Source organism: Simochromis diagramma, unplaced genomic scaffold, assembly GCF_900408965.1.
Source record: "Simochromis diagramma unplaced genomic scaffold, fSimDia1.1 OVJJ01000685.1, whole genome shotgun sequence".
In the NCBI taxonomy this organism is placed as follows: Eukaryota; Metazoa; Chordata; class Actinopteri; order Cichliformes; family Cichlidae; genus Simochromis; species Simochromis diagramma.
In genome coordinates, this window is record NW_024387477.1 from 11,645,729 (window position 1) to 11,673,431 (window position 27,703).

At 38.1% G+C, this 27,703-nt stretch overlaps 1 protein-coding gene and 1 long non-coding RNA gene across 5 annotated transcripts in view; both read right to left on the bottom strand.

Annotated features, from left to right (window-relative positions):
- The window catches only part of LOC120724306 (protein diaphanous homolog 1), a 96,248-nt gene that overhangs the window by 54,525 nt on the left and 14,020 nt on the right, over window positions 1–27,703 (bottom strand). For 3 of the 4 annotated variants that reach the window (XR_005693881.1, XM_040016424.1, XM_040016423.1), the window contains 14 exons: window positions 15,227–15,253; window positions 14,120–14,281; window positions 13,446–13,547; window positions 12,570–12,700; window positions 11,163–11,240; window positions 11,014–11,077; window positions 10,167–10,306; window positions 9,748–9,853; window positions 9,474–9,584; window positions 9,113–9,231; window positions 7,304–7,420; window positions 5,008–5,123; window positions 3,195–3,259; window positions 1,592–1,771 (listed from right to left, as the gene is read on the bottom strand). Coding sequence is in view for 3 of the 4 variants with exons in the window: in XM_040016424.1 (XP_039872358.1) it covers window positions 1,592–1,771; window positions 3,195–3,259; window positions 5,008–5,123; window positions 7,304–7,420; window positions 9,113–9,231; window positions 9,474–9,584; window positions 9,748–9,853; window positions 10,167–10,306; window positions 11,014–11,077; window positions 11,163–11,240; window positions 12,570–12,700; window positions 13,446–13,547; window positions 14,120–14,281; window positions 15,227–15,253 (1,518 nt within the window). In the remaining variant the exon portion in view is untranslated. The remainder of the gene's footprint in view (window positions 1–1,591; window positions 1,772–3,194; window positions 3,260–5,007; window positions 5,124–7,303; window positions 7,421–9,112; window positions 9,232–9,473; window positions 9,585–9,747; window positions 9,854–10,166; window positions 10,307–11,013; window positions 11,078–11,162; window positions 11,241–12,569; window positions 12,701–13,445; window positions 13,548–14,119; window positions 14,282–15,226; window positions 15,254–27,703) is intronic. The other variant, XM_040016425.1, reaches the window with a different exon arrangement.
- Window positions 24,814–27,678, bottom strand: LOC120724308. Its single transcript, XR_005693882.1, has 2 exons — window positions 27,487–27,678; window positions 24,814–27,336 (listed from the first exon to the last, which is right to left on the bottom strand). It is a non-coding gene; the product is annotated as an uncharacterized LOC120724308 (long non-coding RNA).

The following is a 27,703-nucleotide window of genomic DNA, read 5'->3' on the forward strand; positions in this document are numbered from 1 at the left end:
CAGAAGAATTCAGAAGAAAAACTTTTAAAAAGGAAGACAAACTTCTGAATTATAAGTCAGCTGAAATAAATTTTTCATTTCAACATTGAAATACTGACTACAGTGTTTACATCAGTGAGATGACAATTCTTGAGAAAACTGCCCAAGTCATTAAAGTTGGCAGCTAATAAGAGCAGATAATGGTTCTGATGGAAATCTATGGATTTAGTATCGGGGAGTTTATTTCCTTTATAGGTTCTTAGGTGTATCAAGTGTACATAATGTGTATGGGTATGTGAAAGAATGTGTGTATGCAGTGTAACAAATTGTCCATGTCACTCCCTTGGACTTTGAAAGGAAGACGGTAACAGACAAAGAGGCTCTGAGGCAGGATTTCTTAGTGAGGCAGCAGATGAAAAATTGGGCACAGCATCACACGAAGGCACAGTGAGAGATCTCTACATGTGAAGAAATCTTCGATGGGCAGTACCTCAAACACAGACAAAGTGAGCCATCTTAGTATGAGAAGCTTGTTTGATGCCTGGCTCGTGATGCTGTTAATGCTTTGGACAACTGTGTATGTGTGTGTTTGTGTGTGCATGTTTGGGCTTTTGTGTAGTGAGATGATGACTCTGCTGGCACCAGCCACACTGGATGAAGCTCATTTTGGAAGTTGTGTTGGTCTCTAACCGACAGATAAACACAGGCGCGCACACACAAACACAGGAACATCATCATGTGGTTACGAGCACACATGCACAGAGGCAGACTGTTCTGGGTCACTTGGTGTGTTTGTTAGTTTGGGTGTCACTCTGAGGCAGAGTCCAGCTGGTGTGGCAGCAGGACACTGACAGCCAAACAATCCTCATCTTTGCCTCCCTACTGTATGTGTGTGTGTGTGTGTGTGTGTGTGTGTGTGTGTGTGTGTGTGTGTGTGTACACACACACACACACACACACAGCATGTTTATCTTGGACTTAAAAATTCTGTTTTGCCCATCGCCATCATTTCCCTTTCTTCTGCTTTCTTTTTTAAAGTTACTCTTTATAGTCTCATTCCCCTACTTTCCATGTTTTTCATTGAAATTCCTAATCTGTAAAGGATTTGGCTTACTTTTACAATATACTGTTAGTTCTTTCCCTTTTTTTATGCCAATTGGCAAAATAATTCAAGGCCAGGGGGCTTCTGTGTTTGTGTAGGTGTGCATAGATGTTGCAAAACTTTGTGGTGCTTAGACTTACAATACTGTGTTTCTCCAAGCCTTGAATATTTTACTTCATGCAGCTTTAACAGTCATTTTGTGTGTATGGCCTTCCAGCACATTAAAGCGCACTGATTCGATTATCTGACTCAGTCTTTATTTATCCTGTCCTTAAGTTTTGTTTGCTTTTACAAACAAACTGGCAAGAAACAGTGATGCTAACATTACATGAGGTGCTTGTGCCAGTCAACCTGTCACAAAGAAGTTTGACACTGGGTTCTACATGACTTTACTGTGCAGTGCATCAATTTTACATATGTGAATGTGAGAGGAGTTAATGCACTAAAATCCAAACATCTTATGCTTAAAAATCACCTCTATACAGATTGTGTGTATAGGTTTGTGTGTACCTGTGTTTTCAAGTTGCCTAGCTGTTCCTGTAGTCCCTGGTTTTCCTTTTCTCGCTCCTGCTTAGATGTGGCAAGCTGTTCCTTCTCTTGGCTCAGGTCCTGCAACTTCTGTTCATAGTCGCTCTCCAATTTCCTCAGCTCCACCTGCAACTCGTGGCGTGCCGTCAATTCTGCATCCAGCTAATACATATGTAAAGGGTCATAGTTAGAAACAGATTCCGTCTTAGTTATCCTAAAAAGCGCTGGATAAATGGCTTTACAATTGTTACGTAGTGGTCAATTTCAAGGTTCTTTATCTTCACTTTTTTTTTTTCTCAATTTTCACTGAAGACACTTGTCTCACTCGTTCCTGGATTGCATCATTTTATTGCTGTGTAAGTTCTCGGCCTAATATGTTGGCAATTATTACAAAATTAGTTGCATACTTAAGCATAAACTCTAATGTGAATATTCTTTAGTATTCTCTGTTGTGCTTAACAGAAGAGAATACTTAACACTTGTGTGGACCCACAAAAAGCATCCAACATAACAAGTTTTTATGCCCTGGATTTTGTGGCAAATGAAAAAGGCAGCAGTCTCCATATTTCAAAGACCTGTTGAAGCCATTTCTTAGTCTAGAGCCTTCAGTTTCATTGTATAATTTACACTGCAAATTAGTGTCAATTACTGAGTTAGGGTGCTTGAGTGCATTTGTATGAACTCACTTCTCACTTATATTTCAAACCATTCACCTCCATGGGGGAGAACTAAAAACTACTTGCATTAAGAAAAAAAAAAAATATCTCCCATGTATAAATTTGCACAGATTTTACAGTCAGGACACTTGACAAACAGGATAAGAGTATTTAAAGAGATGAACACATGAACACACAGACACACATGGCTGTTTAATTTGCAGACAGCAGATCCGTTACTCCCGCTGTCATCCTTTTTCCTAATTCCTGCCAAAGAGACTGCCTGCAATTACCCCATCATGCACAACTAGAACTGTGGTGTGTGTGTGCGCGTGTGTGTGTGTGTTCAATGAAAATGAATCCAATGTTGTAGAAGTAATGGATGCTTTTGTGGATGTTGCACATTCAATTGATATGATCCCGTGTGAGACTGCACGTCTTTATGTGTGCATGAATGAAGGCTAGTTTGAGCTCTCTCTTTGCAATTATGCTGTCACTGAGACAGAAACATCAGGGTAGCAGCACACCACTATCAAGGCATTTACCCCTCTTGTGTGAATGCATGTGTGCTGTGTATGTTTTCTGCTTGCCTGTAAGAATACTTATCTGTCAGGTGGCTGTTACACATATGTATGCTTATTTTCTTAGTCACTTTCTGCACCCCCACCACCCACCTTTTTTTTTTTTTCTTTAAACATTTGTCAGCCCCTGTCAGACAAACAGTGGTTGCACAGAATTTCATTTCAATCCCATTGTGTTTGCATGTGTAAGGGGAAATGTTAACTTTGACAATGTGTGATTTTCTTTTCTGTCTAATATGACTGTAATCGCTTGCAGGCCTCTGGGTTGATGTGTTAGTGTGTATGTGTGTGTACACGTGTGTAAGGTATTCCCATCTATCTATGTGTATAAATCTCTTTTTATTTCACCTTCTTTTCCAGTTCAGAGGCTTTTGCTTCGCTGGTTTCCACCTTGGTCTTGTCCACCATATTGTCTGGGAACAAAAAAGATTAAGGACAGAGGATAGGGGAAGATAAGGAGGAAAAGAGGTGGTAGATAAGATAAGGGTCTTGACAGCACACCTGCATGTGTGTGACCGTGAAGACATTGTACCTTTCAGTCTGGCACATGCTGTGTGTTCACATGAATTTACAAACAGATGCACACACACACACACACACACACACACACACACCCACCATCTGTCTCCCCATTTTTTTCCCCCGTATCACACTACTCAAAGTTAAGATCTGAGACAATTGTGGATGCATCTCATTACAATCTGATGCTTTGTGTTGCATGCATGCTGCTTCTACCCAACATTAACTGCTAAGCCTTTAGTACATACACCTTTGTTTGACAAAAGGTCAGAGCCCATCAATTTCTCTCTGCGAAACAACGCTTTACTTAGAATTCTTACAGTTACCAAGACTGATAAAATAAAAGACAGATAATGTCTTACTTCCAGACTATTTTGCAGGGGACAGGGTGAGAAGGACACAGACTGACCAACAGGGTACTTTTACAGAATAATTGCAGGGTTTACAGGTGGTTCAGTGCTGAAGGGCTTAACAAGCATGTGCAGTAAAAGAGCTAATTAACATGAAGATGAATGCCACAATGTCACAGGATCAAAGAAAGCTAATCATGATGCCCAGGAGGGAGAGGATCAAGCAGAGAGATAGAAAAGATAGAAGGCTGTGAAAAGCTAAAATAGAAATTGAAGAAATTATGTGAACTGAAACGTGAACCCTACAGACTGGAAATGTGAAGTGTGAATCTTCAGCTGCAATGAAAATTGGGCTGCGGAAAAAGCAGCTGAATCTTTGAAAGATACTGCATATCTATATAAGCTAGCAAGCAAGGCAGGCAAAATGAAACGATTTTCGCAGTTGAAAGAACCTCACAATAATATACTCACCCACATAAAAATTACAGTGTGCATTTGTGTACGAGTTTATTGTGCAATGGATTTGTGTGTGGGGGGGGTAGGGGGGTGAGTGTGTAATGGTGGCTAGGCTAAATGGGACAAACTTCGAATAGAGAGCACTAAGGGAGACAGAATGTAGGAAAACAAACTGTGCTGAATTTCAGAGTTCAAAGAAAAACACTAAATAATGCATGCAGGGCAGAATTGGGCTGCTTTCCACCAATAATAACTCTGGCAGCCTTAAAGGAGGCCAGCCAGCCTGTGTGTGTCTCAGGACACATTTAGAAGCAGTGCAATTAGAGCCTCCTGCGGTGAGCAAAGGAAACCTGCCATAAAGAGCACTGAACTCCTGAGACATGGCCCACACCTTTATTTTGTTGTGGTTTAGGTTACTAAAGTCATTGTTTACAACCACCTCTCAAGTCAGCAAATCCAAGTGCACACATACTAGTGCTCACCACTTAACTTTCCAAAAGAACTAAACTGAAATTCATACCCATTTCAAACACCAATTTACTTTTTACTGCATTTTAATGTTTTTTGTTAAATGTATGGTATTAATACATTTAAACCCACACCTATCAAACCTAAAAGTTACCATGTAAGCAAATTCAAACTTTAGAACAACTGAGTGAAAAAAGTCACTTGAAAAATTGTGCTAAAACCTCTAACACAATTTACCCCAAACTAATGCACACTCACTCTCTGGCGCCACCCTGTGGTGTTTCTGAGACTTGTGCTAAATGAATGGTTGAAGTATACTGCCATTGATACCAACACAGCAACTGTGGCACTGGGGTTTAACAACCCACCTATCAAGCCTTCGATGTTGAAGCTGAGGTTACGGCACTTGAAGTCAGGGTCTGTTCCATTCCTGTGCAGTACGATCTGAGAGATACACTCATCTATCAACTTGTAGTATTGAGGCCTGCGGGAAACAGGGAGAGATGGGTTTACAGACAAATGGATTGGGGGGGGGGGGGAAGAGAGAGAGAGAGAGAGAGAGAGAGAGAGAGAGAGAGAGAGAGAGAGAGAGAGAGAGAGAGAGAGAGAGAGAGAGAGAGAGAGAGAGAGAGAGAGAGAGAAATAAAGAGCCATATGAGGATAACATTTGATGAGAGGACAGGGAAAATCAGAACTCATGTGTGATACTTTGAAAAAACAAAACTGTCACTCAGAATACACATATTTCATAAGTTTCAACAAATGTATGTGGTTAATGATACCAGTCTCAAACCAACTGCTCTATAAGAAATCTGGCACATATTTGTTTTAGGACTGGACTGACAAAGAACAAATAAGTTCATCTGTGCAGACAAATGTGTGCACACACATCCTTTGTCACTTTGTCTTAGCAACTGAGATTGGCTGTCTGTGTGAGGATGACAGTTTGAGTTTCTTGTCACAAAGATTGATTGTGTTCAAATGTTTTCGTAAGAGTGTGCTGGTTTATGCCCAGCACCCCATGTCTGATGAAGCCAACTTCACACAGACACTCAATTTTGGAGGTGTCTTATCCTCTGACCCCATTAGATGCTGCCAGAGTCAAAACTCAATACTTTATTTATTCTGTCTCCTTCCCTCACTGGTCTCTCTCTTAGTCACTCTGCCTTTGTCTAACACTTATTCCACTCCTTTACTTAAAAAAATTTTTTTTCTTAAAGCTCAGATTTATCCGTGGAGCAAGAGAGACATCTAGTGTCATTTCTTAAAAGCGTTTAAGCAAAAAGAAATAAATTTGTATTTGGATAAATCTGAATTCTGTCATTCTTCATGAGGTCAAATTTATTACATTTAGACATTGGGTTTAATCCGACAAGGCAGTTTTGGTTGTTCCAAACCTATATTTGGGTAAATCACAATCAAATGAGCATAAACTAATAATAAATATTAAGCCCTACAGTCTGCATACACAGTATTCTCAGTACTATGAGTGTAATTAGCTACATTTGAAACTGCCCATTTTAAATTCTTGGTGGTTTTTCAAAGCAGCAGGTTCTCTATGCAGCGTTTTACCTCAATTCTCAATTTCTTCTTGATTATTGTCTCAACCTCCACCTTCCTCCTCTTTTCGTCTCTATAATTACCAAGTTGTATTTTCAGGCACTCTACAGCTCTCCCTCCCACCCTCACTTCCTGTCTCTCTGCGGAGTCCATTAGAGACCACCTCTATTGTGTTTCTCTGGATCACCTGGACGGAAAAAGCTGAATAGGAAAGAAACGTAGGATGGAAGAGATGGTGGGGGAGCTGAAAAGACTCCAGCTGGGACTATTTGTTTGGACCGGCCTACCTTTTCCATCTTTGCAACGTATCCCCCAAACTGTGTTAAAAATAAACTACAATTTCCTGCCTATCTGATAGCATCAAGGAAAACACAAGACAAACACCACCACCTCAACTCAAATAGGTACATCTCTGCACATTTGTTCCAAGTGTTAAGATGGACATACACAATGCAGCACAACTCCTGACTTGTCTTTAACAATATTCTACTCCAGTCTTGTCATTTAATTATTCAGTTTCTTTAGCTAAAACTCCAAGGGCTTTGGAAAACACACAGAGGCATTAGCATATTTCTTGTGATAAGAGTTGATGGTGCTTATTTCTATTAAAATGAAATTGGACTTCTTCTTTGCATTTGTATTAATTTTCATGTTTTAGAAGAGGGGTCTAGAAAACAAACATGAAACGGAGGAAGGTGCAGAAGGGAGAAAGACGTTCGTGAAAGGAGAGAAAAGCAGAAATGAAAGCTCCTCTCGCTCTTTGTTTTCCTGGCATTTTGGAAGCTTTGTTTCTCTTGCTCGCAGCTTTTCACTGTCCACCTGGGAAAACTGATTTATTAACTTTGAGACGTGTTATATAGCTTCCTATATGTTGGGTAAAAAGTCCATGGACTTTGTTGGGAGTGAAAATAAACTAAGCAATTCAATTTCTCGGTCATTCTTGGGGGGGGGGGGGGGGGGGGTTTGTTTTATATTTCATTAAACATAATGCCAAGTTATTTTCATAACAAAAGAACATCAATAGGCAAGTGCCAGAAAACAACAGCATAATTTGTGCAAGTTTGGGCAAGAGAATGTGTGAGTGTATATGTGAGTGTGTGCTACCTGGCCAAGTAATCATTACGGATCAGTAGTAGATGCTGCATCAGGGACAGGAAGTGGCCCTCGGCCTTGGAGTCCTTCACAGTGTTGACCAAGATTTCAAATATGTCCCTCACATCATTGAAGCAAAAACGTTAAGGCCCAACAGACACGATCAATAGAAGAATTTAACACAAATATGAGAGTCACATACACAACATCTAAAGAGATGACAGTCAACAACTGTGCACTGTTCTGCACCAACATCAGCTACATTTTTTTTTTTCCACCAGGCTATTGAGGCAAAACATTCAGGCGCACAGAAATGTCCTTGAAAGAAAAGCACATTTGTTATTTTAATTAAAAACAAATTGATCAGAAATGCTGTAAATAACAATGAATAATGAAACTAATCATTAATCACTTATCATTTTAAATGGAATATCTACATCGGCATACAGAGCACTATTTTCAGCTGTATTCCAAAAGCACATTGTGTTACTAATCATTTTTTGGCCTTTTTGAGACTATAATCAAACCTACAAAGGCTGTCGCTGCAGACACTCAATTAGACATTTTTTGATTCTTTAATCAGCACAACAGTTTTCAGCTGCACCAACATAATTGCAAATGGGGTTTTTTTCTTATGGACAATTAGAAGCAATTTTCTAATAAACCTGCATTAGGGAACACAATGTGCCATTGGAATACAGCAGTTAAGGATGCTGAAAATGGGTCTCTGTACGCCTACGTAGCCATTCCATTAAAATTCATACGCGATTCATTTAATGATTCCATTAACTGTCAGTATCAACATTTCTGATCAATTTAATGTTATTTAAGATATTTTTCCCCCTTCAAAAAGCAGAAACTGACATTTCTAAAGCACCCTAATCTTAATAACACTAGTGTATAGGATAGGATTCAATTTTAACACCCATTTAGTTCTCTCACTTGTTTGTTCACGTTTTCAAATGTCTGTACTGTAATATTCCTGTGTTTAATTCATACACTTAGCCCAGCACACTTCCTTCATTAGAACATTCTGTATGCACTGCGGTGGTAACCCCTGGGAGACATCTGGTGTTGAAATTCAGAACTGCACGTCAAGAGCAGCAGGGAGAAGTACAGTGTACTTTGTAAAGTGTGAGGTTGAATTCTTTTCAAACTATCCACCATGGACGCTAACCTCCTTAGAAAGGAAAAGAGGAAGCACTGTGAGAGGTAGATGATAAACATCCTGTGTTTTTAGAATGTGGTTCATTCAGATTATACCAAAATTGAAAAAAATAAAACGCAGATTTTCAAGCACTAAATCCTTAGGTCTAATGTTCCCGCATTGTTAATGCATGAGCAGTAACATTAACCATCAAGTTCAGATACATTAATAGAAATGAATAGGTAATCAACTTCTTGTTGTGGTGTACCTTTTAGGCAGCCAACTAAGTGCTTAGTCATTTATAAAGAAAGAGTAGCAACAGAGCAAGGTTGGTAGGATGGCAGGATTGCCTTTTTTCCCCTTAAAATTAGATGTGCCTACAAACTGCCCTAGTGAGGACAAATAGAGGAATTTCTTGAATAAAGAAAAGTGTAAAATACAATTTTAAAAAAAAATTAAAAATACAATTGCTTACACATATACTGGTGGACTGGATGTAATTAAGAAAATGAAAGCAGGTGAAGGTTTTCACTTTCCAATGAAACTAATAAAACACTAAACTTGAAAATTACAAGGAGGCCCAGATTTTATCATGCTGATCCTCTTTGTTTTGAAGGACAAAAAGCAAACATGACAGCTGCACAAAGGAACAATTTTGCCCATTGGAAGGATATTCCATTTCCATTCTGATGTCATCCAGACGTGCTTTGAGGTCCTCAGAATCATCTTCAGCCTGCTCATCAAACACTGTGAGTTGCACCTTCAGCTCTTCATTTTCTATCTTTCGCACCTCCTGCGGGGAAAGGAATAGGATGCAGGCGGAGAGATGAAAAATCATGATGGAGAATAGCAGGAGGAAAGTGACAGTCAAACATTTTTAGTTTGAATGCTTGTAGGAAAAGTTTTTACAGCATGTGTGTGTTAGCCCATCAGGGAGACAGAGGCATCAATATAGGGAGACACAAACATTAAAGCTGTGAAAATGTATGTTATTGCAAAGTCACCGTTGAAAGAAATCAAGTGGGTTTTCTGTACCTTCAGCTGATCTCTAAGACCCAGTCTTAGCAGTTCAGAGCGAATATGGATTCTGAAGTCCAGTTCTTCTGCACGGCTGATCAAGGCGTTGATTAACTGCATGCAGCCACTCTGCCAAAAACACATCACAAGTCAGTTTTATAGAGTATTTATACAGCATAACCCACTTAGAAGTGCTGTCGATCAAAGACACCCGGGCTGGGTCATTTGCCAAACAAAAGCCCATGTGAGAACCTATAAGTGGTGAAATATGGGTACGCATTTGAATATGTACCTTAAGTGCAATGCTGGAGCTCCTCATTCCAGTAAGAAGTGGCTGAAACCTTTCAGTGTCCTGTTTCTCTGCCTCCTCTGTAATGGCCTCTAAAACACGCTCGTGACTGCAAAACAAACCAAAAAACAAACAAACAGATAATGATATACGTTATCATTATAAAGCTTCACTACATGGTACATTTTAAATCAATACATGAATGCAACATTTATCCTTAAAAGAAAAGAATGGGGACTGAGAATGTCATTTCATTGAAACAGATGAAGAGAAATGATGATGATAAGCAAGTACTGATGTCAGCAGAGCAGTTCATCACTGTCAGTTGGTCTAATACAAGTCTAATATCCAAACTAGAACAGTCCATTATCTTTGTGCATTCCACTTTTTTGAAACAGCATCTACATTTCACTAATACTTACAGGTTTTCAGGATGCTCCAAAATTGAGATGGCAGAAAGAAGCTTGACAGCATCCACCATCATATGAGGCACTTTTGGGTTGATGGCTCTGGTTAGCAGAGGAATTCCCTCAGGTGACTCCAACATGGATTTCAGACCATGCTAAGCAGAAAAGGAAAGAGAGAAAGTAGACTGAGGTAAAGACTTCCATTTTTCAGATTATAGTCTTCATATCAGAATTTAGTCCAGATGAAATGTACTCGACTGCAACAACTATGGAAATTGTATACCAACGTCTTGCTTTGACAAAAGGGGTGGAACAATCTGACAAAAGCTGGCACTTTGAAAGCCATGCAAAAATAATACAAGTTACTGAATTGCTATCCATCTGGATATTATTACTACAGGCTGTTATTAGGGACAGCAACCACACAGGCAATGACATTTATTATGTCGGTACCCTTTAATACATTCAAACATTATTTTAGACCAATAATGTCATATTTATAACTAAATTATGCTTTGTTCTATTATTGAGTAATCTTCAATAAACCTTCACCGATCCTCAGCCAGACAACGCAAATTAGTTTGACCAAATTAAGCCAAATTTAAAATATAAATATTATTAGCAGGTGGATAAATATAAAATATATTCCAGAATCTGGAGAAGTTTCTATAAAATTTCTTTTTTCCTAAGATTACATACATTAGTAAACTATAGATACACCATTCTCAACCTTCACTGTATTGAATTTAGAGTGCCCTCTGCTACAATGACAAAAGAAAATGGGCCATTAATTATTCTATAGTTATATTAATTCTGATATGAAACAAAGGATTAGGGATTTAGATGTAAGGAGTTTTCTTACCTTGTTGTTCATAAAGGCTTTAAGACAACGAATTATCTCATGTTGGCATTTCGTTCCAATTGGCCTGGTTGGTGAAAGACCAGAAAGACATTTCAAACACACTGCTAGAATATACAGTTGTTGTTGTTTTTTTGGTTTAAGTAACTTACGTGCATTCCTCTTCCTGGAGTTTTCTCAGCAGATTCAGAAGCAGAGCCAACCCTTCATCTCCAAAGTTCTGTACCCAACTGAAAGTGAAAGATATTTTCCCATACATTAAGAAAAATTGTCTGTCACAGCATGCATGAATTCATGGTTAGAACAAATCCAGAGGGTAAATCTATGTGCATAGTGAATATGAGCTTTTCCCCCTAAAAAGCACAGTACACTGTCCAGTACACTTTAAATCCTAGCTGACAGCATATATTGATAGCATATATTACAAAAGGCCTGGGGTTTCATTTCTAAAACTTTATAGGTTCTTCAGTAAGAGAGAGAGCGCGCGTGCGTGTGCGTGTATAGAAGCTCCCCAGCAAAAAACACTGCTGTTTGAATGGATTTCTGGAGCAGCCAGTCTTGGATGAATTGATAGTTGTTTGTAACCTAAACTATAGATGATTTTCCTCAATGGTGAATGAGTTTCAATCGAATGTAAAGATCCTTTAAAACCCCTTGCTAACCCACAGGCATCAATAAACCCAGTGCAAAGTCTCAGATGTAATTTGAGTAGATTTATGTGAAAATTAATATGAGTTTGAGTGTGATATTGATACTTTACACCAAATCCCCAAATTGCCAAGTATAAACTCTATAGAGATGCTACAAAATGTTTCTTAAGTAACAATTTGATCCAATGGCCATGGAAAAAGGAGCTGGCCATAGCTAAGAGTTAACTAAAGGTTGACATTTAGATTCAGGTGAAATTGTGCGTCAGTACAAAGACTAAAGATTTGACAATGCAAGGTTAAAAAAAAAAAAATAAAAAAAATAAAAAAATTAATTAACCCAAGTATTTGCTTTCCCACAGCTGGGTGGCTTCCAAAATAGCAAGAGATAGATAGACTGGGAAATTGAAATGCACACAAATGTTTTAGATAACAGAAAATTGCTTGTGAGGTGAAGAAATAATGTTTATCCTTGCACAGCGAGTGAAAAATGCTCTTCTGGATGTAGGCATACATGTTTGCTTGTCAATAACACAGAATAAGACTTCTTAAGGATAACTCCAGAAGATTTACTGCAAGATTTAAACCTTAGTGAGCTTCAGATTCTAAAAGCTAAAGTTCACAAAAACATGAAAAAGTGTAGCGTTACAAAACAAAGTTTTATGGACTACTAAAGCAAAAATCAACCAAGCATCAACTACCTTGCAAGCATGGTGGTAATTTTGTTATGGCTTGAGTACGCATAGCTGACAGTGGTGCTGACACAACCCACAAAGTTCTTATTATATCACTGTAAACTTACACTGATTCTATACTGAGCCTTGCTATATTATTGTAGTTAGTATAATTTATTTTAACCTGAAGCACAGAGCAACAGAAATGTGTGTGTGTGTGTGTGTGCGTGCATATTACCTAACAGGGTTGTTATTGAGTGAAACTCTTAGAGATTCAAGACAGCTCAGCAGCTGTGAATCTCGATAGTCTGCCTTTAACTCCTGGATGTACATCATGGCCGACTTCGAACTCTCCTTCTGGCTCTGACCCTAATCGACAAACACAAACAAACACAGCAGGCACGTAAACACAAAATCACTTAGTGTTCTGCATTTACATATTTCTTGTTACAGGATATAATTGCTATTATTTCTACATGAAAGCACAACAGTAGAGCATCAAGGGCAAAAGTCAAGAGTAATTTGAAATTTTGATATGTGGGATTAAAGGGTACTGTGTGTAGGGTTTTTCTCCTAATAGGCTTATTTTACAGTTAAATGAACTGTATTAGCAGCCATCTGTGTATGATTATGTAGGGCCTTTGAGCACTTTGAGTTTGTGAACCCTTTGGAATTGCCAGGATTTAAAAGGAAGAAAAGACTATTAAATCATTTCTAAAGGTCTGGGTTTTCATAAATCCACTACATAATTCCAGATACATTTTCTGGAAGTTGTTTACTCTTGTTGTAAATGTGACATCAGCAGCTAAAGGTCAATGGAGGTTCACTCATTTTTTCAGAGTTTGAGTTTGTTTAAACAACAACAGCAACATAACTATAACCATCCATCAATTTAATGTATGTAAACAGTAAATACATATTAGATTAGTTATTAATTTACTATTTATTAATGACTAATGTCCAAAATGCTTTGGAAAATGTATTCATTCTAGCCGAAGAGAAAAAAAAAATAAAATAAATAAAATAAAAAATAAGGACTTGCTTTAAACCGCCAGCACATTCGCTCTAGCACCCTGTACTTGTTATATTTATTTTAGATATTTGAGGTACTGACAGCTTTAGATGTGTGGAGGTACTGGGAGACCATCTCTCGTTTGATCAAAATGTCTTTCTGTCTCAGAGGCTGCTGCTTTTCCTCATTTAGGTTCATATCCACCTAGAGTAAAAGACAGGAGGAAAGAAAAATAATCAAATGGAACAGAAATAAACATTTTGAGAGATTTAGCATAAAAATCAATTTGTGTACTCAAGCAATAAAAAAATAAATACAATGCAGAAATATAATCCATATATTTGATTAATTACATTAGGGGAAATAACCATCTATTAAGAGTCAGCTGTAAGACACAATTTCTTACTTGTTAAAAGAATTACTGGATGTAACTATTTAAAAACTTTTTCCCTTTCAGGATTTCAATCAGTGCCATTTGCTTGTCCCAGGAGATCAGTTATTTGTTTTTTACATGTCTGTCAAATCCTACTTGCAGCAAGACAGAATAAACTTTTATGCAACTTCACAGTTCTCTGACACTACAGCAAAGGAAATTTAAGGCTTAAGGTTAACTCCACATTAAGGGTGTTTAAACTGTGAGAAATTCAGTACTTTTGATTGGAATATGCCAAGTTTCTGTAGCTGCGCAGGCAAGGTAACGAATATTATATGACACCTCAAAAGCCAAATCATTTATACACAAAAGTGTGTATAGACTCTTTTACTGTCTTTCTCACCAGCATCTGTTCAAACAGTTCCAGGACATATTCATCAGAATGATCATTCATCATGCCACTCTGAGCACTGATCTCATAGCTGGCAGCTGAAGAGTGTCGGTGACCTGGTGGTGGTCCAGGCTTCTCCTTCTCCTTTTTCCTCATGCTGGTGAAACGCTCCAACTGGATTAGCAAACAACATAACAGAGGAACATGACAGAGAGAAAAGTGGTAAGAGAGGAAAACTACAGAGAGTAACCACTGTTCTTATGTTAATGTTAGATATCAAACCATATGTAGTGTTAAAAACTCAAGGGACATTTCTCCCTTACTTTGATATTACATTGCCCCTTTCAGACATGTACCATTTTCCAAAGACCAGGCAGTAATTTTACTTTGTCTCAATCTAAACACGCAATCTTGACACTGTGCAATATCAGCCAGCAGCACAAGATGCAAAAATAAAGTAAAAATACTAAAACAAATTGTGAATGCAAGGGACATAACTTGAAGGCAATCTTACTTAGCCTTAATGCTAACTTTAACTCACATCACCAACTATCTTATGTATTCCATGTCTGAAAAGGGAAATTCTTTACAAGAGCAGAAACCTTTTTAAAACTCGAGCTCAAAAGTGGTTTTGCCGCACAAAGTATGCTGTAAACAGAGTATACTCAAATTTTCCAAGAGTCTGGTATATCTCACTTTCTGTCTTTAATGACTTTGAGTGGTAAACATTCAGTATTAGCACCGAGTGTTATTTAATACATGAGAAAAAAAAAAGAAAAAAGAAAAAAAGCAAAGAACATTAGCTTCATCATGCATGTCAGCTTGGCACATAATACAGTGACCCTACATAATGACTCAAAGAAAAATCTGGCATCCTAGCTGCAGGCACATGAAGGCATCACTAGTTTATGTGCCAAGCATTTCATGTTGTCAATGCGCATCTTGAGAAAAAGCACATTTAACTTCAGTATAGCACAGGACAAAACACAGATACCAAACAAGTGTGTTATGGTGGGTTAGGCTTGTGACAGACAGTGAGGTGACATTAAATGCATAACAGTTTTATCTGACACACAAGTCAAGCACACGTTTGACAGTGACAAGCTGTAATAAACCTACCTCATCAGGAATCAGCCGTTTGAGTGTCTGTAGAAGAATGAATGAGGGGGAGAAAAATGGCAAAAAAGGGGGAAGAAAAACCAACCAGATGGCAGGTAAAAGAAATGAAAAAGAGTGAGGGAAAAAAAAAATAAAAAACCCATTAGATAGAAATCAATGATGGGAAGAAGCAGCTCCAGGAAATCATCTACAGAATTCACAAGTAATTAAGAAAAACCCAGGAAAAAAAAAAAAAAAAAAAAAGAAGAAGAAAATCTTAATCATTAGCTCTTTTCGCATCTACTCAAAGACCAATGCATCTAAATTAAAGACAGTCTAAGCTAAGGAGGACATTTAGAAACATGCAGGTGATAGGCAGTCAATCATCAACAAAGGTGAAGCGTGCGTGCGTGCGTGCGTGCGTGCGCGCGCGCGCGCGCAGTCAATGAAACCATACATAGGAAAAAGTAGCACATTTGTATTTTAGAAAGAAAGGGAAAAGTATCATCATGTCTCTGCCACTAGAGGTCAGGCTATACCCATTAATGTTTCTGTAGGAAATCAAAATAAGTGGACTATATAGCCCTGACAAGAAAAAACATGGCATGAGTATGAGTAAAACTGAATTGACATCAGTAAAATAAATCAAATATCAAACACTAAAAAGGCATAAAGAAGATTGATGCTTTCCAGAATGTCATCAGTATTAAAGTAACACAATTTCAATATTCAGCTCTTAATATCAAATTTCTGATTTAATATGTTGGGTTTTTTGTTCTTTTAAAAATTACAAAAAGCATTATGGACTTCCAATTGTTATGTTGCTAACCTACAACACATAAACGCTTACTTATGCCTGACTGATTCTACTTAACTTTCAGTTTTGTTCTGAGCTAAAGGAGTCACAATGACCAACACAGAAAAGCTTAACCTTTATGAATTAGTTTAAGACGCACAAACAAACAGCAAAGCAGGACAAATAAGAAGGCACATTGATTATGGGGAAGACAGTTAAGAAAAAAATGCTTCCGTTTTCACAGCTGCCATTAAATAACAGACCCTCAGCTCACGCACACAGGCACACACCATGAAGATGCCATAAAAGAAAGCTCGTACACATACAAACAAATGTTGTGGTGCTACAGTATTCCGCCCACAAAACGGAAATATACAGCTGACAGGAGGCACAGTGGATTCTGGGTAATTGCATGGGAAACTGAACAGTAGTCAGGAAGAAAGCAACAGAGATACATGTGGGAGGGAGACACAAAAACCAAGCTTCAATTTGACAAACTGTAAGGTCCGCTTTACAAACCACACGTACAGTTAGGAAAATATGCAATGACAGACACAACAAACTACATTTTTTTGAGCCAGAAGAGTCATGAAGAGGTGGGCTGGACCAAAATAAACAAAAGCATCACTAAGTTGGAAACACTAAACTGTTTAATGAATGAGTAACAGTAACATCACACACTACGTCACAGCAATAGGACGCCTTTTAATAAGCAAGGCAAGTGTTAAGTGACAAAGACATACTACGAGTAATAGTGGATCTGAGTCATGATGTATTATAGAGCAAACGATTCAATTATTTACACAGCCCCACTAGTGCCTCACTAATCCTTAACATAACACCAAATGAATCAACTTAGGCTCTGTTTAACAAACAAACAAAAACAGAAAAGGCAATTCAATTAAAGCAAAACACATAATCACTAAGACAGTAACACTGACTGAAGTGTTTGCTGATGAACAAAATTTTAAATCAACAACCCAAATGATGGAAATATTAATATACCAACTTTGTGCTATTTTATTGCATTGTTACTGTAATACCTGTGGGTTTACCCTGCTGCCCAGACAAAACAACCAAAGCAAGGCATCTGGTTGGAAACTGTGACAGACATTTTCTACAAATTTGCAACATACAAAAAAAATTATTAGATTATCAAGAATTAACAGAAAAATTTGTAATGAGAACTCCCTCTCACAGGGCACTAAAGGTTTTTTCCTCTAATGTAAATCAAAAAGCAAACTCAATGAAACTTCTTAATTATAATTTAAAGACCTCCCCTAAGCACAGGCTGCTAGTTAAATGAGCTGATTCATCTTACCATCCTACAGTGAGCACATTAGATGAAGTAGTACATTTTGGGTTTCCTCTTTTTGTAGCCTGGGTAAAGCATTAAGCTGCAAACACATCCCTAAGCAAGTTTTTGTAAACTGTCATAATATGGACACATGCTTTGGAAAAAAAATATGAAAGAAAGCATGGCATTTAAGTCCTTTTGTTCAAGACACTTTATTCAACCCATCCTGTGAGTTATGTTTAATCAACAGTGATGACAGTTGCCAGCGAACTACCATGTGCAATTCCCCCAGTGTTGTCAACTCCCATCAAAAATCTGCAGCAAAAACAGCAAATTTTCTTAAATTCAGCTGATTAAGTGGCGACTAGTGTGATCATAAATAACTATAAATTATATGGAGTAGGCTGAAAGAGGGAAAAACTTGAAAAACTTAGTGTATGGGTGTCTACATTTCTGATTACATGCGCAATCAAAAACGAAAACTCAACAGTTATAAGTGAGGAGAGATTTACAAAAGCAAGACGTCAAGAGTGCTGCACTGATTGCTGATTTGCAATTTTAAGTCCAGAACAGACACTCTGTGATCCCTCAATGAAATGCCCTTTACAAAATGCCAACACAACTGCTTACAGTATATACATAGTAAAGGGCGCATATTATAGAGTCCTAAAGGCAGTGGCAAAAATAAAGGCATACAGCTTTTTCTGCGTGTCTGTCTCAGAGACCAGGCAGCTGGAGAGAATCAAATCAGCAGATGCATTTTGCTTATGAAAGCAAAATAATGAGCCAGTCACACACTGTTGCCATTTCTGTGTATGTGTGTACCTGCCCATGCACATTTAAGGAGACACTGAGAGAGGTGAGAAAGATTATGTAGATCAGATGAAGAACAAAAACCAAGCAAATGCAGAATGAAGGAAAGCAGACAAGACACTTTTACTGATAAGTGAACACAAGAGTGCTGTCAGATGGCCACTCTGAATTAAGACAGTAGGTTAACTGAAAGATCAAGATGATATGGAAAAAAGTAGATTTTTTTGATAGGTTTTGCTAATGTGATATGGGCATGAGAATACCCTGTATTGTACTCGTGTCACTGGAAAAAAGGGGGAAAAAAAAATAAAAAAAAAAAATAAAAAATAAAAAATAAAAAAAAAAAATACAGTAACCTTAAGATTACTGTATACAGGCTGTAGCTCAGGTGGCAGAGCAGGTCAGCCACAAATCAGAAGGTCGGTGGTTCGATCCCAGGCTACCTCCTGGCTGCATGCCAAATACCCTTGGGCAAGATACTAACCCCGTGTTTGCCTACTGGTGGTGGTCAGAGGGCCCGGTGGCGCCAGTGTTCAGCAGCCTCGCCTCTGTCAGTGCGCCCCAGGGCAGCTGTGGCTACAATGTAGCTTGCCATTGCCAGTGTGTGAATATGTGTGTGAATGGGTGAATGACTGAATGTAGTGTAAAGCGCTTTGGGGTCCTTAGCGACTGAGTAAAGCGCTATACAAATTCAGGCCATTTACCATTTATCAAGTTATTTTAGGGTCTTGGACTTGCCCTCTTTCAAGTCTCTCAAAAGAAGTTCTTTGAGTGTGAGCTTTGACAGGTCCGTTCAAGAACAGATACTTGTCCTGAAGCAAAACCAATTTTCTCATAGCTAGGTACTTTGAATCAGTTGTACTCAAAGGTGAATGCCATTCAGGTCATTATGAAGATTTGTATCAAAACTTTACTGGGCTTAATCAATTATCAATTCTGAACATAGGCATGTATATGAGAAGGATGCAACAACCATGCCGTCACATACTGGTTTCTAAAGTCCCATCCTGAAGCTACAAGATTTTTGCTGTAGCCATGTCAATTGCAAAAAAAATGTTTTTGAAAATGAATGTGACATGGAGGGGTCAGTCTGACTGTGAAACCACATGCTCATTGGCTCAGTGACTGAGGCCATAAGCTCAGCATGTTGTTTACAGAGTTCAAGACATTTTCCATAGTCTTGATAACCAAGTGGCAATTGAAAGACCAGCAGTACCTTCAATCTGACCATCTGACAAGTTCTACTCTGTAAGATGAAACTGTGTCATGCTCATGTTGTACTTTACATACAATTTACCTATTAAACATCATTCCACTTTTACTCAGGAATGGCATCCATCTAGTAGCACACAAAGTGTGCAAAAATGCAGGGTATGAATTCTCTGTGTATATGTGCATTGTGTAAGTTAGTTTCATTTAAATAAATCAGTTGAACAGCAAGTTATTTTTAATTCAACATCTACGCATGTAGGCGTGATGCCAGCATGGATCAAACTGAACTCAGGCAAACTGATTAGAATCTGTGAGGCACGTTACATTTTCTTATCAAACTAGAATTATAGCCACTAGTTGGTGCAGTATTCTGGAAGCGTTGAAGCACTGGGGGGAAGGCTTTTGCAATTAAATATGTTTAAATCAATAGCCTAAGGATCTTAAACAGAAACTTAAGCTGGATTTACATAATTTTTGTTTTGTCAGCATGATTTACTTATCAGCGGTCACCAGCTACGGATCACTGTCAAGCCCTGCCTATTAGTGGATCACATTTTGATTTTTCTGATTGTGTCTCAGGCTTGTCTTTGAGTTTATGTAGTCCAACTAAATAGCTTTGCATAAAACATCTTGCCCTGTGCAAAAAAGAAATCAGGACAGGTACTTATCATGTGCCTGTGTCTATATTCCATCTAACAAAAAGGCAAAAAATAAATATACTTAAGTAACTGTGGGGAAAGAACTGCAAAATCACATAAATACACCAAATAAATCACAAAAACATAATTCTACCAAAATATAACATACATGGTCACCACCGGTTTATTGCCGTCTGCCATTTGAATGCACAATGCACTCACTAACACCACAGCAATCATTTTTGTCTCATAGCTTTATAGAAAGAGAAAAAGGAAATAGTCTGCATGTTAAGATGGATACAGCGGATTTGTGTGTGTGTGTAAATGATAAATGGCCTGTATTTATATAGCGCTTTACTAGTCCCTAAGGACCCCAAAGCGCTTTACATATCCAGTCATCCACCCATTCACACACACACACACACTGGTGATGGCAAGCTACATTGTAGCCACAGCCACCCTAGGGCGCACTGACAGAGGCGAGGCTGCCGGACACTGGCGCCACCGGGCCCTCTGACCACCAGCAGTAGGCAACGGGTGAAGTGTCTTGCCCAAGGACACAACAACCGAGACTGTCCAAGCCGGGCAACCTTCCGATTACAAGGCGAACTCCCAACTCTTGAGCCACGATCGTGTGTGTGTGTGTGTGTGTGTGTGTGTGTGTGTGTGTGTGTGTGTGTGTGTGTGTGTGGGTGGGGGGGGGGGGGGGGGGGTGTTAAGTTGGGTTTTTTTTATCCATTCTAAATTGCAAAAGCAAATAGGAGCCCCCAAATATAATATTTTTACTAAACCTGTGAAGTTAAGTGTCTACAGCACCTTGTCAAATTGGATGTCAGCATTTTTAATGCTCCTAGTTGCCTCACTGACCAACAGACTCAAGTTGCATTTAAGTGCACTGATGGGCTATGCGCAGAAGACATAATGATTGTATGTCAGTCCAAGTGGGACATGTTTACTGCATGACTGCTCCTCATCCCTGCCCCACTGTGTTAATGGAGACACAAAACCCAACCACCCCAACCCACTTTCCACCAAGTAAGTAACAAGAATGTAAGTATTATTCAACATAGTTTTAATAAATGTTTAAAAACAGCCAGGACAATTCCATCTACTTAATTAGATACAGTTAACACTCCAACACAGAAAATAGCCTGTGAGATGGGGCTGTTAACGAGACATGCATTTGCCAAACCAACAATTATCTCAGTCCTTGCTTCAACGGCAATTACTGTGACATAAACACCAGACAAAATTTTAAAAATTTTAACCAACTTTTAAATATGAATAGGTTTTTTGTTGTTGTTGTTGCAGTATTCCTTGGTTCTAACCATTTACCTCTAATAAATTTTAATACACAGGGTTGTATCTTTGCCATTTTTTTCCCCTATCAAAGTTATTTCTGTTGTATTTGTATTAGCGTCAAAGGCCTGATGGTCACAAAATGCCTTGCAGTAAGAAAATTAAACATATGGACTTGACCTTCAGGCCCTTATACAGTGAAACAGCATCAGATGGTTGAAGAGGAACCCACTCAACCAACAGTTTTCCAGCAGACAACTGCAACATTCCATACATCAATTGATAATTTGGGCTATATCTGGTGATTGGGGCTGGGCCATATTATACCGTTCACGGTAATACCGGTACAATGCTAGGCAACGATAAGAAAATGAAATATCGCGATAGAATATGGGTAAAACGCGCATGCGCAGTGCCGAAAAAGCACGGCGGTAACGGAGAATAAAAATGGGGAAAGCAGATTGTTGAGTGAAACGGATGAACCAGAATTAGTTTGTAAAAATGGTGCAATTTAACTGGTTTGGTGTTTGTCCGTCAGATATACAAAGCAGCACATTTTTTTTGTAGAATATGCAAGCGGGCTGTCGTTATTGCCGTATTTGTCGGACTAAGGTGCTCGTAAATCTGGGAGTAATCTGGGTCCTAAACTCCATACTTTAAGGTCCCGAAGTCAAACGAACATCACTGAGAGTTAAAAACTGTCTAAATTCTTCCATCTTTAATAAAACGATCAGCGTTGCTGCTTTACCAGCTGTAACTATGATGTTTAATATCCAGGCATTCATGAAAACAGAATTCATTACATTTAACAGAGTTAGAAGTTAGCGGAAGTTAGCGGAAGTTAGCTCGCTAGTTACCTAAGCATGATACAGCATGTTCTGACTGAGAGATTTCTGAAAAAAATCAAACGTACAGCTCTGCTATCACTTCCAACATATATGAAGACAGGAAGCTACACAGCAGTGACATTTGTAGGGTTACTGAAGTTGGGCTAGCTGGTATTTAATGATGTGCTACGTGATCGCTAGCGACACAGCTATGTTAGCATAACATAAACAGTGAAGCTGGAGGATGAACGCTAACACTTTTCCACTCGATAAAAGTTAACGTGAAGGTTCCTGATGGTTAGCGACAAATGCAATCGCATGGCAGGATGCTGTAAACGGACCAAACTTCAGTCAGGAGAACTGAGATAATCCATCCACAATACGAGGTTAGTCATTAATATACTGCAACAACATGGGAATAGAGCAGCTGTGATAGAATACAGCATTAACAAATCAATGGTACGCCAGTGGAGGAAGAAAGAAGAATGAGTTGAATAAAGTTTGATTTATCTGACTGCTTTGTTGCCTTATAATCCCTTGCACCTTATGGTCGGAAAAATACATATTTGACTTTTTTTATTTGGCACACTGCAGTTTAATGTAGCAAAGCACCTCTTTTTAACTTCAGTGGATATTATACATGGTTATGCTCAGGATATGTCAGCCCATTTATACTGGAAATGCCTTTTGGTTAAAATTTCACAAAGGAATTTGCATTTGCACTGTTAAAAGTTCATATAGCTTTAATGCACATAAAAAACAGCTGCTTGTTTAAGTAAAATAAATGGATTGGGGGTTTTTTGCGCTAGTAAAGTTGTGGAGTTGCATTTTGTCTCGCAGAAATTATATCGTCAGTTATATCGTTATCGCAAATTTTCAAATATATATCGTGATAAATATTTTTGGCCATATCGCCCTGCCCTACTGGTGATAAAACTCATACAGTTACAACTGAAATTATAATCCCATTGTTCTTAAGTCAATATTCCCAATAATTAACCCTAGTATTACTTCTGGGCAGTAGCACTGGCCTTTGAGTGCTCTTGCAAAAGAATTTAACTAAGCCAAACAAGTGCACATGAGGAAATACAAAGACAAAACACACATCAGCAGCCATACAAAGCTCTATGTAGGGTATAATGGGAGGAGGGCAGAATAAACAACTCACATTTACAAAAAAAGATTAAACCTATAATTTAGAAAGGACAGATTTTAGAAATGCGTTTCACATAAAAAGTTATTTAAAGACAGAAACTCTGAGTCACAGATACTAATAGCACACAATTCAATGACCTCAGTGGGAGGAGGGTGGAGGTAGGCACTCTACATTCATATGGGTCAAAACAGAAACAAACCAAAAGCACTAACATAATACAATCAGCCCCTAAATACCAACTTTATCTTGATCACCCTGCAATATTAGCAGCAACCCCCACTTCCCCACCCCCCACCCACTGTCCTCACTTATAGCAAAGAAGCTTGAATGAGGCACTTTTTTTATCCTCACTATTCAAAGGACCAAACTGTAGTGTCAACCCATTTCTAATATATAATACATATATTCCCATTGTTTAAGATTTTATATTTCAAAAATTATATTCTTCTACTCATATGCAAATTTCAAACATTCAAGATATTATTTGATTGCTATTAGTCTTTAAGCCTATTTTTAAGTTATGGAACAAATGCAATATGTAACAGCCATGAACTGCACAAGTACCAATTAAGATTTCCACTGGTTCACTGGAAATTCAGTCACTTAGCCTGGTGCTATGATGCCTCCAAATGAGCAGTACCTTTGGAAGCTGATTTGTTTCATGACTGAACGCTTCAAAGACCTCAGCAGACTGCACACTTCTTACCACATTTTAACACAGACAAAAAAAAAAAAAAAAAAAAGCCCCTGGTGAAATGTTAGTGCTTCAAGTAATAGTTATATCCAGACCAAGTCTCAAGTAATGCTCTGCCACACAGAACATTTAAACTCATAACAAGAAAGGAATGTCAATTGGAACTCACAACAGCACCGCTAACACACAAACCCTAATTCACATATTGTTTACAAATCTCAAGCTATAATATTCATCTTATGACAAGACGACAACTGTCAAACCTATAAAACCTACCTATACTACATTAGCTTACTTGGAGATATAGGACGTGATTTCCAAACAACTGATTTAATCTTTGAGATCCTATTTCAAATACAATACTTTTTTATATGCCTGGGCATATTCTGGAAATTCTAGGCTCTGTGTAATTCTGTGCTATAACTCAATTTGATATTAGTTTATCATGTTAGATATCCAAATTATATTCAAATGTCAAATGCACAATGCACAAACTGACAAACTTATAACTGACTACACTGTATGCAAAGGCCAGTACATTCCAATGTCCCTGTAAGAATGCAGTTGTGGTTCAGGTTGTGGTTGTTTGTTCCCAAAAAAAACAAAAGGAGAAGACAATATTTCAAATTTCACATCATGTTGCAGTTTTTCATTTGCTTATATTGCCAGAAGGCACTTTTCAGAGACCATCTGCAACATTTAGATCTAGCATGTCATCACTAGATGAATATATTATCTGCTTCGTTGTGTTATCAGACCAATTCAAAAAAAAAAAAAAAAAAAAAAAAAAAAACCCCCACACACACACACACACCCACCCACCCAACACTTTTTCCAAGTAGGCCAGTGAGTTTTTCTCTTCTCCAGAACAGATGCTTCCATTTCCATGTGCTCCTTTAGCTCACGAGACACTGTTGACACATTGACAATGTTAGCATTATGCCAACTTCTCCAGACAGATGGCATATTTGTGCTTAGGGCTGTTCATTTCAGCTTGAGCAGAACTCCCAAGACAGCTAGGTTTTGCAACAGTTTGAACTAAGAGTTTCCTTTTACACTTTCTTTAAGTGGTGGATTGTCTGCACTGATGGTTAATCATGCTCCACGCAAGAACTAAATTTTTTCGTCGTATTAACATCCTTGCTTTGATTTAGAACTTTTGATGTTCCTTATAAACTCCACCATCTGGCACTTGCAGAAACAAACCAAGATCCCCTATGACAGATGTTTTATAAAGGACTTTTTAGGAAAAATGAGAGCGTATAAAATAGGGTTGTGCACGACTGACTAATCATTGCTACTGTCACTACTCTGTACCACACATACTAGTTGTTTAATCTATTTTTTCCTTTTTTATTTTAATTGATACCCAATGCTGGTAAATAGTTGTGTCCTAATGTTATGCAGTTATCTGCCACCAGATGGAGCATCATTGGTGAGAAAAAGCCATAAATCTGTTATTCTCAGCCTGATTTTTTTTGTTAACTCCATTATTGCTAGTTCTCTTAAAGACAAAAAAAATAATAATAAATGATAAATAATAATAATAGTAATAATAATAATAAGATTACAGATCCAAGTGGCAGAAATTAGCTTTCTCTAAAAAGTGGATGGGCTTTTCCCCTGGCAATAGGGTAAGGAGCTCAGTCACTCTGGTTGGGCTCAAAGTAGAATACCGTTTCTCCATATTGAAAGGAGCTAGCTGAGACAGACACCTCCTGTATAACTTGTTCCAACTGGGTATGTCCTACTGGGAGGAAGCCCCAGACCGCTGGTGTGATTATTTCATTCAGCCAGCCAGGGAATGTGTCAAAGTTTCCCCAGATAAGCCGGAGGCAGTGGCTGGCGAGAGGGAGGTCTGGGCTTCCCTGCTTCTGCCCCTGTGACTTGACTTCAGATAAGCAGAAGAAAATGAATGGATGATTTACCATTTGTTTTATTTTAGATTTCAACTTTTATTTAAGTGGCTGTCATGAATTTTCCACCAGCATGCATCGTTCATAATGCACGGCATGCTGCACCATACTTTTCAGTTACAGCTTATTCCTTTTTCGGATGTTAATTCGTCACATTTTAATAATACTTTAACATCTTTTATAGTTTAAATATGGTATTAAAAAAACTGGTTATATCAGTTTATTTTAAGTGATTTTCTTCTTTGTTGCCAATTGCAATGTTGATGATGCAATCTGCCACACAGTTAAATAACATGATTCATTGTTGAAAATGTGACTAATGCTTTAAAATACTTTTGTTTAATGAGCTTTTGACATTACACATTCTCAAATTTAATGGGAGCGTGTCTTAGTTTTAGACTTGTCGGATAGTGTAAAAAAAAAAAAAAAAAAAAAAAAATTTCCCCCTCATGTTGTCCACTAACAAATTAGTCACCAGGAGCATCACTAGCACATATTGTTGTACATTGGATTAATAAAGTATGGGTGTAAGGCACCTGGTAACCACAACACTACAGGACATGTAAACAGCCAATAAACATTCAGAATTCTCAACAGGTGATACGTTTTCTTCCCAAGTATAATTAAGCTCAGAGACAAAATGAATAAAGTTAACTTGTGAAACTGTTATTTGTCTGTTATCACCAGTTGGCAGGTAGTTGTAAGCTCTCTGATGAGGAGAACAGAGGCTAAAAAGAGGTAATTCTCGTTCGCCTTATCTGTAGTTCTTCGGACTCCAGTTCCCCTGGCTTCCCAGGGTGCTGTGTTATCAGACATTCTTCCATGTTGCTCGTTGTCACAATTTAAAAATTGGGTCATATTCTGCAAATAACTACCTAAATATCCAAACATTCTACTTGTCACTCCTTTAATGTTCACGTTCTCTGATTTCTGCAAGACTGTGGTTCATTAAACTTCATTCTTCATGTATGACGAAAAGATTTTGTTTTCATTTTTAGCTTGTCTCCTGTTAGTTTAGTTTCTCTATTGGTAAACCTCAGCACCGTGATAATCAGTGGGTTCTCAACCACACACACTGCATTCCCCAATACATTAGCTCCCTTGCTTACCTAGCCACTAAAAACGGATCCCAAGACCTCATCTTCAAGATCTGTAGGATGTTGACCATGAAAGTTTGCCTGAGCTTATCACTGAGATGTTCCAACTGCTGATAACCATGTTAAAGATGCTCACTGTCATGACATGACATTTGAGACTTGCATGACCCCTTTTCAAGACAAACTCCTCTATATGTCTTTACTTGATACTACAAAAAAAAGAACAAAACTGAATTAGAAGAGTCCATTACTAAATTTGGTTGTATATCAGATGGTCCAATCCTCAGATTAACTACCTAACATTAGGTGGAAGAGGTTTATTATTTAGAATAAACGCTAACATTAATATGAGAAAAAACAAAAACAAAAGCTAGGAGACAGAGTAGCTACTTCTGTTTAATCTAAAGAGCTTAGAAAGCAAAGCGTCTGGTCTTCTTTAAGTTCAGTTCTTTAAGTTAACTTAAGTCCAGACGCTTTTCATTCCAAGCTCTTTAGACTATGATGACCTGGATGACTGATACCCTTCACAGACATACCTACTCCTGTTTACTGGTTTACTATCGCATTCACTCACTAGCTAAAAAAAACTGAAATAGTGTTCGCTAGGGCTGTTCAATATAACGATCTATATCGGATGACGATATAAAAACATCTATAGTTTCATTTTACGCTATCGTTTGTTTCGTGGTGTCACAAAATAAACTGATTATGGCAATATTTTTTCATCGTTTTGATAGTCACTGTAGTGGCTAT